The 14,013-nt window shown below is 36.8% G+C and overlaps 1 protein-coding gene across 1 annotated transcript; it reads left to right on the forward strand.

Moving 5' to 3' along the window:
• Positions 1-5,106: 5,106 nt before the first annotated feature.
• On the forward strand, positions 5,107-13,643 carry LOC131929898 (uncharacterized; the record flags this gene model as incomplete). Its single annotated transcript, XM_059286277.1, has 8 exons — positions 5,107-5,260; positions 6,302-6,439; positions 7,409-7,539; positions 8,513-8,690; positions 9,576-9,771; positions 10,916-11,013; positions 11,682-11,876; positions 12,439-13,643. Coding segments are annotated over 8 exons (1,339 nt in total), but the record flags the coding sequence as incomplete, so codon positions are not given.
• Positions 13,644-14,013: the final 370 nt, after the last annotated feature.

Here is a 14,013-nt window from a genome sequence, read left to right on the forward strand (position 1 = left end):
GTGAATAAAGACCACGCGTCACGCAAGGCCAGTGACGTCACGCAACGACGCAACGTCACATCCGTGAAATCAAAAATTCTATCCCAGCCTCGTGTAGAATCTACACTGCCACCTAGGATTTAGTCCTACCGGTTGAAAAACTGGACCAAGTTTCTCCGAAAGACAACCTGCCCTATCCCCCCCACCCCTTTATATTTTGGATGGGTAAAGTCTAGCATTGCGTATTCATAACTCGTACACGTTTTTCCCGGCAGTGCCAGGGGAAAAAAACCCACCGGAAGTTGTGCTAATCGTCACGTGATAACCGTCAATACAACGACCAGCGACGACGTCATGGGCGCGAGCAGCCAGCCAACAGGTGCGAAATGTTCCTCCCACGCCATTCCTCCGCGGCTGCGCTTTTTGCGCAGGAAGTCACACGTGCGGGAAGCGAAAGTACTCGTCAGTTCAAACAGACGGCAGGAAATATTCAAAGGGAGGCAAAAAAAAGTCGAAAGGGGGCAGGGGAGGTAAGGGGAAACAAAGATGAAGGTGAATAGGGTCAAGGGTCAAGTTATTGTCGAATTTAGCTCGTTCTTCTTGAGAGGGACGTGTATGTGTGTGTGAACATGTTTTGAGTGTAGAGAGTGGTCCGGCTTCCCACTTCATCATTGATGACATGAATGCGGTTGTCCCTAGAACTGTACATCGTCTGTTACATATTCGCCTTGTTTAATGCAAGGGAGACAAACACATGTCCCTGTTTGCTCCACTTCATCATTGACAACATTAAGGGTGTATTTTTTCAGGGGCGTTTCGCTGGAGTGGTGCCCCCCCCCCCCCCACACACACAAGCATTACTAACATGTAAATATAATAATAGAAAATACATACTAAAACTATTGTCTATTTCAAGGCTCATTAAAAAAATTGATTAAAAGTTCTGTGGGAAAAAAAACAACAACCCTGGTTATGAATGTGGAAGTTCTACAACTGTACATCGGTTTACTGCCCTTTTCATGTAAGGGAGATAAAAACAGGCTCCTTTTGTTCCACCTTATCATCAATCACTTTAATGGGATGTTGCTTGTACTCATCAAAGCTTTTTTTTTTAATTAACGTAAGGTACGAAAAAAAATCTCATCTCATTATCTTAGTAATGTTTTCAAAATTTTATCTTTGGCTGAATATTTATTTACAGTGAATTCGGTGATTCAAGTTAATATTTCCTTAGTTCTCAAATTAAACTAACTTCGACCTAAAGAAAATATAGATTACGTTTCCGATAAGCTAAAATATAATCATACTATAGTTGATGAAATGTAACGATAGAATCTTAACACTACCTAACATTAGATTCTAGATGCTGAATATGCTAGCTAGCATACCACCGTAACCTTTACGCTAAATATGTTGCCTAGCATACTTCGACACTATAGACGCTAAATATGCTGCTTAGCATACCACGACACTCTGTATGCTAAATATGCTGGTCAGGATACCATTTGTTGCGCTACGTATCTAAGAGCTACTCGGAGGGCACGCGCAGTGTAGGTCAAAGGTTATGATGTGCCACGGTATACTTCGTAAAACTAGCTATGGGACGGCGTGGTCGGGTGATAGAGTGCTTGAATGCTGACCAGAAAGTCTCAATGGGATCCTGAATTCACGTTAGGGAAAGAAAAGGCGGCTTGGCATATTCCGATGACTAGAAAAAAATCTGCTCTATAGATTGTTAGGTCCGAAAGGTTAACTTTACTTTTCCTAGCTAGTAATGAAGATAAAATATAAAATAAGTTTAATGTGTACTGTAATAAATAACCTTCTCGAGCTTATGAGGTATAGCAGAAAAGTGACTAACTTGGATAACTGCCTAGTTGGGGTTTTTGTTTTTACAATTGGGCCTTATTCCCCCCCCCCCCCCGTACTGTACTTTTTTCTTTGAAAAAAAATGAAAACTCAAATAGGATATTAATTAAAATGTGTATTTCGTATTATACGATAATATATAGTAATAAAAAGTACTATTATTATTTATATTAATCATTTCACTTCGCCAATACCTATGTATTCGAAATTATCTTTCTTACACTACCCGAGAAACAGGGCCTACCTAACAATATTGTAAATCTACCTGGAATACACTTCACCTTTTTACTTTACCTTTTTAACTTCACCTTTTTATTTCGCCGGCTGTTGTCTCTCTCTCCGCGGGTCTGGAATTCTATTGTAAGTTATCAATCAAGCAAACACACATTCGGGATCGTGTGTGCTTACAACACTGGAATGTTTGCCAGCATTCTTCCTTCATTAAGGGCACCGTTAGCCTGTACTTGCCTCGTCAAACCTCATCGGCTGGGAACAGTAAGTGCGTAATAAAAAACCGTCTTGGCCCGGGGTATGAGGGGCTGAGTGATGGAGAACCCAGTGGCTTGGCATGAGTGCAGGGGCGTGTCCCGAACATCTCTACCCCCCGGGGGTAAGGGGGGGGGGGCTATAGATTTTCACTATTGTGTTGGATATATAACGAAACTGATGCTTAACCCCCCCCCCCCCCCCTCCGACAGCAGAGGTAATTCTAATCGTGGTTATATATGATAACTGTCATATCGCTTTTTAGTTTAGGTTTAGTTAAGGGTTAAGTTTTTGGGGTAGTTATAAAAAACAAAAACAATGGAACGTACTCAAAATTGTTGTTGTTGATAGTATCAGTACTATAACTATAACTCCAGTCTAGCTGATACTGATAGAAAGAAAAACACAACCTCACACGAGACTATATGCTGTATAGCTGGAGATCTTAAAAGAACCGATTGCGGCTAAGCCTAAGGCTAGAGTTAAGATAGCTATGCCAACCACAATCAGTTTGAAACTACCTTCTCCGTAAAGTACTGAGCTTGATTTACTACCCCCCACCCCCACCCCCCCACCCACTCGATATTTTGGTAAAAAATTTGAAAAAAAAAGTGCCACCCGGGCATCCATTCCCCCCCCCCCCCCCCCCCACACACACACCACCTATCATTCCTCCAGAAACGCCACTGTACTCGTGCGTTGTTTACTTAACTTAGGTATCATACAATTTCCTCCTTAATCCGTTCTCTGTTGATGTTCTTTTTATCCTGGTAAAACATCTTCCATCAACACCGTAAATCGGATTTTTAAAAAAACAAAACAAAATTCCCACCCAAATACATCTGACATCAGGTGACCGCCGACTCAGAAAAAAAAATATCCTATCTTGTTAAAAAAATTAATAAATAAACAACACAAAACTCGATCGTTAAGGAACGTTTAGTATCTTTACACCGGTAATAATGTTGACTTAACATTGGGTGTGTTCAGGGCAATTACTAATTGTCGATTGATCTCATTCTTGAGGAAATAACTCGGCGACGAAGAGTTCATTTACACCGTCTTCTATTATGTTTTTGTCTTACATTCGCTAAACGTTGACGGAACTTCTTCTCACACATAACGGGGACTGAATTTGTGTAACTCCGCAAACACAGTGTGGCATTCTTACCAGAGGCGTAGCGAGGGGGGGGGGGGGGGGCGGGGGGGTGCGGACCGCACCGGGTGACACCATTTAGGGGGGGGGTGACACCAAGGCAAAAAATAGTAAAATATATAGAGAAAAAGTCGAGGTGGGGGGGGGGGGGTGCAAATCGTAAGTTTGAGGGGGGGAGGTGCAAATCGAAAGTTCGAGGGAGGGTGCAAATCGAAAGTTCGAGGGGGGTGGTGCAAATCGAAAATTGAAAGTTTGTCCCTGGGAAGAGTCGCTACGCCTCTGAGGGGGTGACACCATTAAGTGCCGCACCGGGTGACACCCAACATCGCTACGCCACTGATTCTTACCAAAATATATTTTCACCGGAGAAAATACAATTTATGAATGTATCGTTTAGCATTACCCACATCCGCGTACAGCTAGATTCCCCGTCTACGATATTTAAACTTTCCGGATTATGTGAAGGCATAAGGTTTTCATTGACATTTTTTTCTAGAGTTAGATTTAAATTTCAATATATTTGAACTCTCATAAGTGACTTCAGTAGACCTGGACTACTTTAAACGGGATCATCTTATAAAGTTGTTGAAAATGAAACGAAACGGGTGTGTGTGTGGGGGGGGGGGGTGGGGGAGGAGTAATTAGTTTATTATCTTGAAGTTAGTTGCGGTATTTGAAAACACGATGAAAGGGTACGGCTAATCGGCTTACGAGTAAATCTTGACATTTTTCCAATTCACAACAGATAGCTTCACGTTGTTGCTGCATATCTACCTTCACGTAAACAAACCTGTTTTGTTTTTAATTCCTCGAAAATGGGAGCCGCAGATTTTTAAAAAAAAATCGTTAAAATCATAAGCATCTCCGTGTTTTGTACCCCCACATCCATTACCACCTCACACCTCCCACACACTCAAGCGAAAATGCTAATTTGACATGTACTCCATGATCCCCTAAGAAGGCGTAATGTCATTATTTATTTTTTTACGTTATATCTTTTTAAGTTGTGCGTTTTATCCTTCACAAGCCAGGAGTTGTCGTACTTGTCTAAATCACGAGTCACTGTCCTTGGCTGGTTACTGTGGTTAGCTTGTTATTTCCCTTCACCCTTCACCCTCCCCCATCCCCCCCACACACACATTTTAGAACTGTTTACAAAACAAAAACAACGAGTACGCTGGTTGGGTTAATTCAGTAAGATAGGTCTCGGTAAGTGTAGAAAACGAAAGATAATTTAATTAGAGTAAAAAGAGATTTTCTCTGGGGGAAAAAAAAACAAACAAAAAATAAAAAAAACATGAATGGATTCTGCGGTTGCAATCCTAAGGTGTAAAATATAATTTAAAAAAAGTATGTATTGGATTAAAAAAAACAAAAGCTGTTATTTTTAAATGTTAACTTTTAATCTGAAATTAATTGTAATCCTCTGGCTCCCCCCCTTCTCTATCTCCATTGACCTCTAAAATGGATTACAAATATATTTAATGTTTTGTTATGTATGGTTTAGTTTTTTTTTTTAAATCGTTTGCGTTATCAATTTAGTAGTAACAAGGGGGAGATAACCTATGTTAAGGGAGTTTACCATAACCTTTTTTTTTTTTGTTTGTTCCCTACAGCCACCCAGTATCCGCCTCAAGAATGGAGATTACAGCCTTCGAGTACCATCGCAAGTTCGACAGCTACCTCGAGCTGGGCGACTGTCCCCACCAGAGAGGTCAAGTTTGCCCTGCCACACAACACAAATTTAACGGTCAACGAAATCAGGCAGTGGTGAGTAGCTGATGCTTTTTATTTACTGTGAGTAAAAGTCAAAACGGGTTAAAGTCACGCAGTATTTATTACACCCCTCTTATAACTAACGGGTCACCTGCAACAAAACTCCCCCCCCCCCTCACCCATTGTTATTTCCATACAACACCCTAAATAAGCATTAGTTAAATGTTTTCATATTTAATTTTTGGATACGTGACGATGTGTTCAAAATACCCCAACCCCTTTTCCCTATCCCTTCGCAGTATCATCCTCATTGATTACATCTCATCTTTGTTCAGTTGCTTGATGTCTTTCATAGACGAACCCTATTTAAAAACTGCGTTTTCTCATGAATTAACGTTTGGTGCAGTAACCAATCTTAAAGTAACAATTGGCACACATTTATAACTTACATAGAAACGCATTACTACAACAATATCATTCCCCGGAGCATATATAAATAGTGTATGCGTGGTGAAGCTTGTCAGCGTTTGAATTTTTCAGTAAAAAAATGTAGTTAGCTACATTTATCTTAGTGTAATAATGTAACTATGCCTATGTCAAGCCATTATCTGTAACTGTAAGCACGCTGTAAAACCAATATCGGTAGACACTCTGTGAAACCAATATCTGTAGACACTCTGTCAAGCCAATATCTGAAAGCACTCTGTAGATGCTCCCTATTTGATATTTATTTTCCTGGGTGGTGAAAGTTCCATGTTTCTTATGGACATTTTTCCCTGAACGGGGTGGGGGAGGGGGGGGGGGGGGCGCACTTGAAAATTTCCCGGGTGGGTGGTCGGAAAATGGTCATATATATATTTTCTAATTATTATTACCATTATGTTGAGGGAGGGAGGGGGGAGTGGTGTTGACGTGCTTTCGGAGAGGGGGTGGGGAGTGGCACTGTCCCACTTCCGTAGCGATGCCTAAAAGAAACTCAGTGATCGTTGCTAAAAATATATCAACTATGTCAATCTGGGCATTTCTCCACCAAACAGTTAAAAACAAATTGTAACTTCCACATTTTCAGCAGCGTGAAGCAGTCAGGCACTGTGACCCACCACCTGCGGGCCCCAGGAAGATTCCAGAAACGTGCTCATCACCGACCCCCTGCAGATCATCACACACATCGGCCTGTGTGGGGGTGAGGCAGCCTCGTATCTGGGTATTCTCATTCACGGGGACTGTGTGGCGGTGAGTCCTTGAACTTTGACCTTTTTAAAGAACCTGTAGATGTTAGTCCTTAAAAATTTTTAATTTTTTAAAAGCTTTTTAGCAGTTTAAGATTTTTTGCATTTTAAAATTTTTAACTTTTAAAACTTTTTACTTTTTAAAACTTTTTACTTTTTTTTTTTAATTTTTAGCTTTTAAAACTTTTTTACTCTTTTAAAAATCTTTAGCTTTTAAAACTTTTTACTTTTTAAAACTTTTTACTTTTTTAAAAAACTTTTAGCTTTTTTAAAACTTAGTAAAACTTTGCATTTTAAAATTTTTAGCTTTTTAAAACTTTTAGCATTTTAAAAGTTAGCATTTTAAAACTTTTATCACTTTAAAGTTTAGTATTTTAAAAATTTTAGCTTTTTCAAAACTTAGTATTTTAAAACTTTAATGTTTGTAAAGCCTTTTTAAACTTGGATCCTTTGTAAACTTAAATTAAAAAAACGTTAAGCCTTTACAACTTTTTGCCTATTTTTACACTTTTAGTCTTTTTAAAAAAAAATATAGATCTAGATCTAGGAACTCTGTTGATGCTTCTTCTTAAACTTTTAGCCCTTTCAGATGTTTAGCCCTTTTAAATTATTAGCCCTTTTAAATTTTTTGCCCTTTTTTAAAAACTTTTGCCACATGTCCTGAAACTTTATCATGTTGCTGTATTCAGTGTTTCTTCCAGACTTTTTTCTCCGGTGGGGGGGGGGGGGGGGGGGGGGGCACTTGAAATTTTTCGGGGGGGGGGGGGGGGGGGGGGGGGGGGGGGGGCAGACACTGTTAAAAGTATATATTTTCTATATAAATTATATAAATTTCATTTCGTTCGGGGGGGGGGGGGGGTGGGCGGTAAAAAATTTCGAGGAGGCTTAGCCCCCACGAAGAGATGCCTGAAAGAAACTCTGGCTGTATTGCTGAAATAGGCCTATACTGAAACATTTGTTTTCTTTGTAACAGGTTGAGATTTCTAGCAAGCTAGATTTTACTGACAAAACTTTGATTCGGGCATCGATTCAATACTACAGAAGCTCTTTTGATTCCCTTGAAGACACACCAGCTGTTCGTGAAGGCTTTGAAAATTATTTCACGTATGTATTTTATTATTACATAAATAAGATCCATATTTTAATTCCTCTGTCGCATAGTTTGAGAATATTTATTTTAAAGGGCTATTTTTATTGTCAAATTTGATTAACTAGATCTATATTTTTATAGCTTTTTAAAATTAATTTTATTTAGCACTCTCCTCAAAAAAAAAGAAAGTAAATTATTAATTGGAGTGTTATGTGACACTCTCTTCCTGACCCATGTTGCTGTAACCCATACCCCTGTCTACTAACCCTTGACTTGCTCTTTTAAGATTATACATTCACATTGCCTCACTAACCAAACACTGATCTATTTAACAGTAGGTTGATTTTTTTAAAGTCCAAAGTTTTTGTATTTATTGTTAATCTATTTTCAAAATAATTGTATTTATTGTTAACCTATTGTTAATGTATGGGGTCATCCATAAATGTCATTAAATGATGTCATGCTTTTTAGGACAATTTCACACATAGTCACAAAAAGCCAGACCTCCCCTAAATTGACGTCACACCTCAGACTACAACCCCCTTCAAAATTGCAGTTGAATTTTTCTTAAAACAGTGATATTTTTCAAAAATATTGTCAGAACTCTGTCACTGTCAACATAGGGTGTTTTAATCAATTTCTATTACAATTTATTAAAACAGTTTTCTAAAAAGTGAAATAACGGTTAAAATTAATTTTCTAATATTGCTTTTTTATAATGCAAAAGTGTGACATCACCACATCGCACCACCTGACCCCCTCATCACACAATGTCACAAAATTACAGACCCCCCTCCCCCTATGAGTGTGATGTCATTTATGGACAACCCCTATTTTCAAAATAATTTTGTTGTTGTGGAAGCATTTTTATAAATGCTATTGTAGCCAACTATTACTTCTCTCAGAAGTGAAACATTATTCTATTTCTACATCTAGTTGACAAAAACTGAAATCTATCTAGTAGTTCTAATTTCTTTTCCCCCACAGAGATAAGTACTACTTGAAAAACCGGTTCTATGGGACAATGGAGATAATGTTTGTCCAGTTCCATTTCTCTGACGTTAACACTGCCAATTACTCCAGGACCATCCAGTTGCTCTCAACAAAGATGTCTGACTACATGAGGGCCATTAGCAGGGCTGTAGGCAAACCAAATAAAGTGACAGTGAGTTCATTCAGCACTCAAGGGTACTCAGCATTATTTGGGTGAAAATTAAATTGGATGGGTTATTAATAGCTATTGTATCAATTGCATGGGGAAGTTGCTAAAACAAAACTAAACATGCTTAGTAGACTTATACTTGGTCTTATACTTACTTTTAATGCACCTGTGTGGGACGGCGTAGCCTAGCAGTAGATAGCTAGACTGCTAACCCAAGAGTCTCGAGTGCGAATCTGGGTTCAAATCAGTTGAACGTCCCCGAGTCCACCCAGCTGTGATGGGTACATAACTTACGTTAGGGAAACAAAAAAGCGACTAGGCATAGTGCTGACCATACTATCCCTTCATATACCGTGGTCATTGAATCAGATGAACTCTACTTCATCTGCCCATGTGTTGTGGGCATAAACAGGATTAAGAAGAGAAGAAGAATATACCTGTATTTAGATGATTTTTATCCCTTATTTCAAAATTGTCATAGTTCCCTACACTAATGTCACAAATTTATGCCACTTTATAAATTTATTTATTCACTTTTACTAAGGTCTAGTAGAAAATAAGCATATTGATTCATCTCTAACATACATTGCCCCCTCCCCCTCTTTGATAGCAGATTTTCACATCAGTCCAAATTATAGGTTTACAAAGTAGATTGTGAACAGTCAAGAATTTTTTTTTAATATAAAACACAACTAAAACTACAAAAATTTGATCACACATTATCAGCTTATCCACTCAAACTCATACATTTTAATCACTGATTATCAGTTTATCCACTGCCAAACACACAAATCTTGATAACAGATTATTGACTTACCCACTAAAACTCACAAATCTTGATCACTGATTATCAGCTTATCCACTAAAACTCATAAATTATAATCACAGATTATCAGCTTATCCACTGCCAAACAAAAAGACCTACAAGTGAAAAAATTTAATATCGACAACTTCGACCGAGCTCTGAGGGAGGTTGAGATTCTCGAGTGGGAGAGTCAAGTAACGATGGATCAAATTAACCTGAAAAAAATCACACCCCACCTGAATTATGAGTTCTACCCTTACGTAGATACTGTTGATTCTGGTAAGTTTTTTTTTTAAAACCAGACACTTTTGATGAATAATTAATTTAGAATTCAAGAAAATATTTATCTGTTAGCTTTTTATATATGTTTTTACTAGATGTCTGATTGCATAGCTAGGTTATAATCCTGTGTGGTTCATTGGGTAGATGAAGTAGAGTTTATGCCAGCTACCTTTATATTCCATACCATGAGTCAAGTACCCATTAGAGCTAGGTGGACTCATGTTCTTCCTAAGGACTTGAACCTGAGATCCTTACCCAAGATTTAAAAAGTCATGCAGACTAGCATCTGACCACACCATCCATGGTAAATGTTGTTGTAGGGAATATTTTGAACAATATCAGTCTTTAGCAAGCTAAATTTGCTGACATCAAGGATGTCGTTATTGACTGTAAACCGAAATAGCAATATAAAACATGAAATGCTTTTTTTCAATGCCATATTAGACATAAGTTGAGAACTTTATCATTGTATAGAATGTCCTTTCATCCCGCTCGTCCATAGCGTATGACTGAAAAAACTGCTGCTAAGAGCAGAGTGACTACTCCTTCCCTTCTTGCTATGGTATTGCCACTTAGTTAAGATGTGTAATTTTAGAAAAAATAATGAAGCATAATTTAGTCCAGTTATAGGAGCCGTACTTGACAGACTCAGAGGCGTAGTGAGGGGGGGGGGGGCAGGAGGGGACATATGTCCCAAATTGAAAGTTTGTTTGAGGGGGGGGGGGTGCAAATGAAAAGTTCGAGTGGGGGGGTGCAAATCGAAAGTTTGTCCCCGGGCGCCGGGAAGGGTCGCTACGCCTCTGGACAGACTATCTACAAAACATGAATATAGCCATGCTACATTAAACCTTAAAATTATATGTAAGGGGTCAGCGTGGTCGAGTCGGTATAGGACTTGTAAGTAGGTCACCAACCACTTCTACGGCTCAATAAAACCTGCATGAGCCATAGAACTGGTTGGTGACCTACTTACCAGCCCTATAGCTCTTGGTTGCTAGACCGAAAAGTCTTGAGTTCAAACATATACTTAATTAATTGTGTTCCCTTCCAACACTAAAATTAAGAACGAAGAAGAAGACATGTAAGATGAGTGGTTACTAACTAAGAAACATAAATTTAGTCCCATTTCATTGTTTAACAGGGTTCCGCATTTTCAATCCTTTACTGTGGGAAAACATTTCCATGACGGAGATCAAGCTGCATCAGGCCGTTGCCCTGTCCAAGAAGATGTCAAAACTGGTAAATAAACAATTTTATTTACTGCTGAACTAAAGAAATTTTTTTAGTCTTTCATTGAGAATTATACTTTTATGTTGTTGAGTAAATAATTCTAATTTTTATGTTAAGCTTAAGTAAAAGAACAATAATTTATTAATTAGCTATTGAGCTACCATTTTTTTTTTTTTATCATTCTGACAATGGTTTTGTTTTGTTGTTGAGCTAACTTTTGTATTGTTAATGTAGTATTTATAGTTTTATCTTTTGTTTCTTACAAATGTAAGGGGTTGTCTATTAATGATGTCACACTTGTAGAGGAGGGGGGTACGTAAATTTGTGACGGTGTGTGATGAGGGGGAGGCGGTTCAGATAGTGTGACGACACACTTTTACATTATAAAAAAGCAATATTTTTGCGTTTTAGAAAAAAAAATTGTAATGGGTATTGATTAAAATACTCTACATTGACTGAGTTCAGACAAGATTTTAGAAAAAATATTGATGTTTTAAGAAAAAATTCAACTGCAATTTCGAGGGGGGTTGTAGGTTATGGTGAGATGTCATTTTAGGGGGGTCTGGCTTTTTGTGACGATGTGTGATGGAGGGAAGGGGGGTAAAAATAGTTTTAAAAAGCGTTAGGTCATTTATAGATGATCCCCTAAGCCCATATTTTTAAATTATCTATTTCAGTGTCGACATGACAACTCCATTCCCTGTTCAAGAATTCGGGAACTGAGGCGCAAGCTGATCAGTTACCAGAAGGATATTCATGAACTAAGAATTAAGTGGGTTGACATGAGCCCAAATGAAAAGAATAAATCATATTTCAACCATATCAACAGCGTAGAGGCTCATATCCGATCAACTGAACAGCAAGCCAGAAATGTAAGTCATTTAAAAATATTTTTAGTTTGGTTCTTAAGAAATATTTTCAGGACAGACAATACATTAAATCTAAAGCTTTATTTCTTTTTTTTTTAGTGATGGTATTTCAGAAATACTATTTCTGTAAGATTCAACCACAGGTTTAAAATTATAGACACAGACTTCCCCAAAAGTGTCCCACATTTTCAAAATATAGGCATATTTAAATTGCTATCAGGCTGTTTGATTATATTAGCCTACTGTCAACACTGTCCACATTGAAAGTGGCATGGCAGCTAAGAATGGGCCCTCAATTCCCCATAACTAATTTTGTTTTGGGATCACTTAGAAAGAAAAGAAAATCTGGCATTCAACATATTGCCAGGTTGTTGTAGAATATGTAGCTCTAATCATACACATTCAGAAAATTGTTTTATAAGATATTTAAATTATATTTATAAATCATATGGTTATAACTAATATATGTTAATCAAATTTCCTTGAAAAGGTGGAAAGAAAAGATAATTATGTGATGAAATAGTCATGAATTGGATTTGGTTACCACAGTTACTTCCCATTGCAGATCCGGCTGAATAAGAAGAAAGAAAAGATGTTGCAGAGAGAAGAAGAGAAAAAGAAAGCCAACCAAGTCCCAACCAATCCCTCAGGCGACCTGCAGACTAATGAGATACCTAACTACCAGCATCCCAATATTTCCAATGGGAGGAAGCCTCACAAGATCCGCCATCCCAACAGTAAAAAACTGCGATCAAGGAACGCTATCAAACAGAGACGAAGCATGGGGGGTGCGACCCCAGCAAAAACTATTTAAAGATAAAAAAATCCTGTTTTAGGAAAAAAAAATAATTTTTAAAGTGCCGGACAAGAAATTTTAAATTTGATTTTTAATGAAACATAAAATTCAAAATTTTAAAAACAATTAAGTCTCAGAAACTAGAAATATTTGAACATTATGAATGAAAAATTTCATCATAACGGAGGTAGTATAATACGAATAAGGTGTGTATATTACAATATGATTGAAGGTTTCAGTACTAAGTCATTGAAGGAAAAAGTGCGATCTGTTAGGTATGTGCATAATTCTTGTCTTGGGATGGCAGCCATTGCCACTGTTGTATAGCAAGTAACATCAGTTTTGTACTGTTGCTTGTATTGCCTCAATACCTCATCTTGCATCAGCTGTGTTACTTGTTAAGAGATAACTTATTTCTGCGTTAAACAAAAAACAAATGTGATCACCCCCATGTTAGAGATCACACGCTGTGATAAAGACACTTACATTGCTTGCTACCTAAAATATGCTGAATGACATATTACAAACAAGCAATGATTGAATTTTAACTTATAAAGTTAAGTGTAAAATATGTAGATTTATTTTTATTCTGCATGCAGTATAATGTTGAGCCTTGGTTATAATTGGTATAATAATGCCAATTGATTTATCAAAACAATTTAATGTACATAGAAATGTTTCAGTAACGCTTTAATAATTTATGCACTTAAAATTGAATGTAATTTTGTTGTAAATAATATGTTTATAAGAATTCCTGTTGTGAATGATAGATTTCACTGTTTAATGTCTTCTGAATTTATATAATAGTTTTTGTGGTACAGTGATTATTTAATTAAGTCATGAATATTTTTCTTTTAGTATTTTAACTTATATTTTTGTATCTCTTCATTAAGATAATATTACTTGTAGACACTTCACTTTTAATAATAATTTTTTTACTATGGAATTGTATATATATATATATATATATATATATATATATATATATATATATATATATATATATATATATATATATATATATATATATATATATATATATATATATATATATATATATATATATATATATATATATAGATTCTATATATTTTAAAGCTCTTCAGAAGTGAAAAATGTTTTTTCACTTTCCTTTACCTAGAAATACCATGTATATTATTATATTATTTCATGTAATTAGATCTAGATCTAATTCTCTAACATTCTTTAATTCTTCATAGGAACATATTGCTCTCTACCCTTAGTCAAAACAAGGAACTAATTTTAGATCAAAGTCTTACTATTCCCAACACTTCTTTCTACTTTCTAAAAAAAATTTGTAAAAAGCTACAGATTAAAACAACT

Source organism: Physella acuta, unplaced genomic scaffold, assembly GCF_028476545.2.
Source record: "Physella acuta isolate Inbredline_101_S28 unplaced genomic scaffold, ASM2847654v3 ptg001690l, whole genome shotgun sequence".
Classification (NCBI taxonomy): Eukaryota; Metazoa; Mollusca; class Gastropoda; family Physidae; genus Physella; species Physella acuta.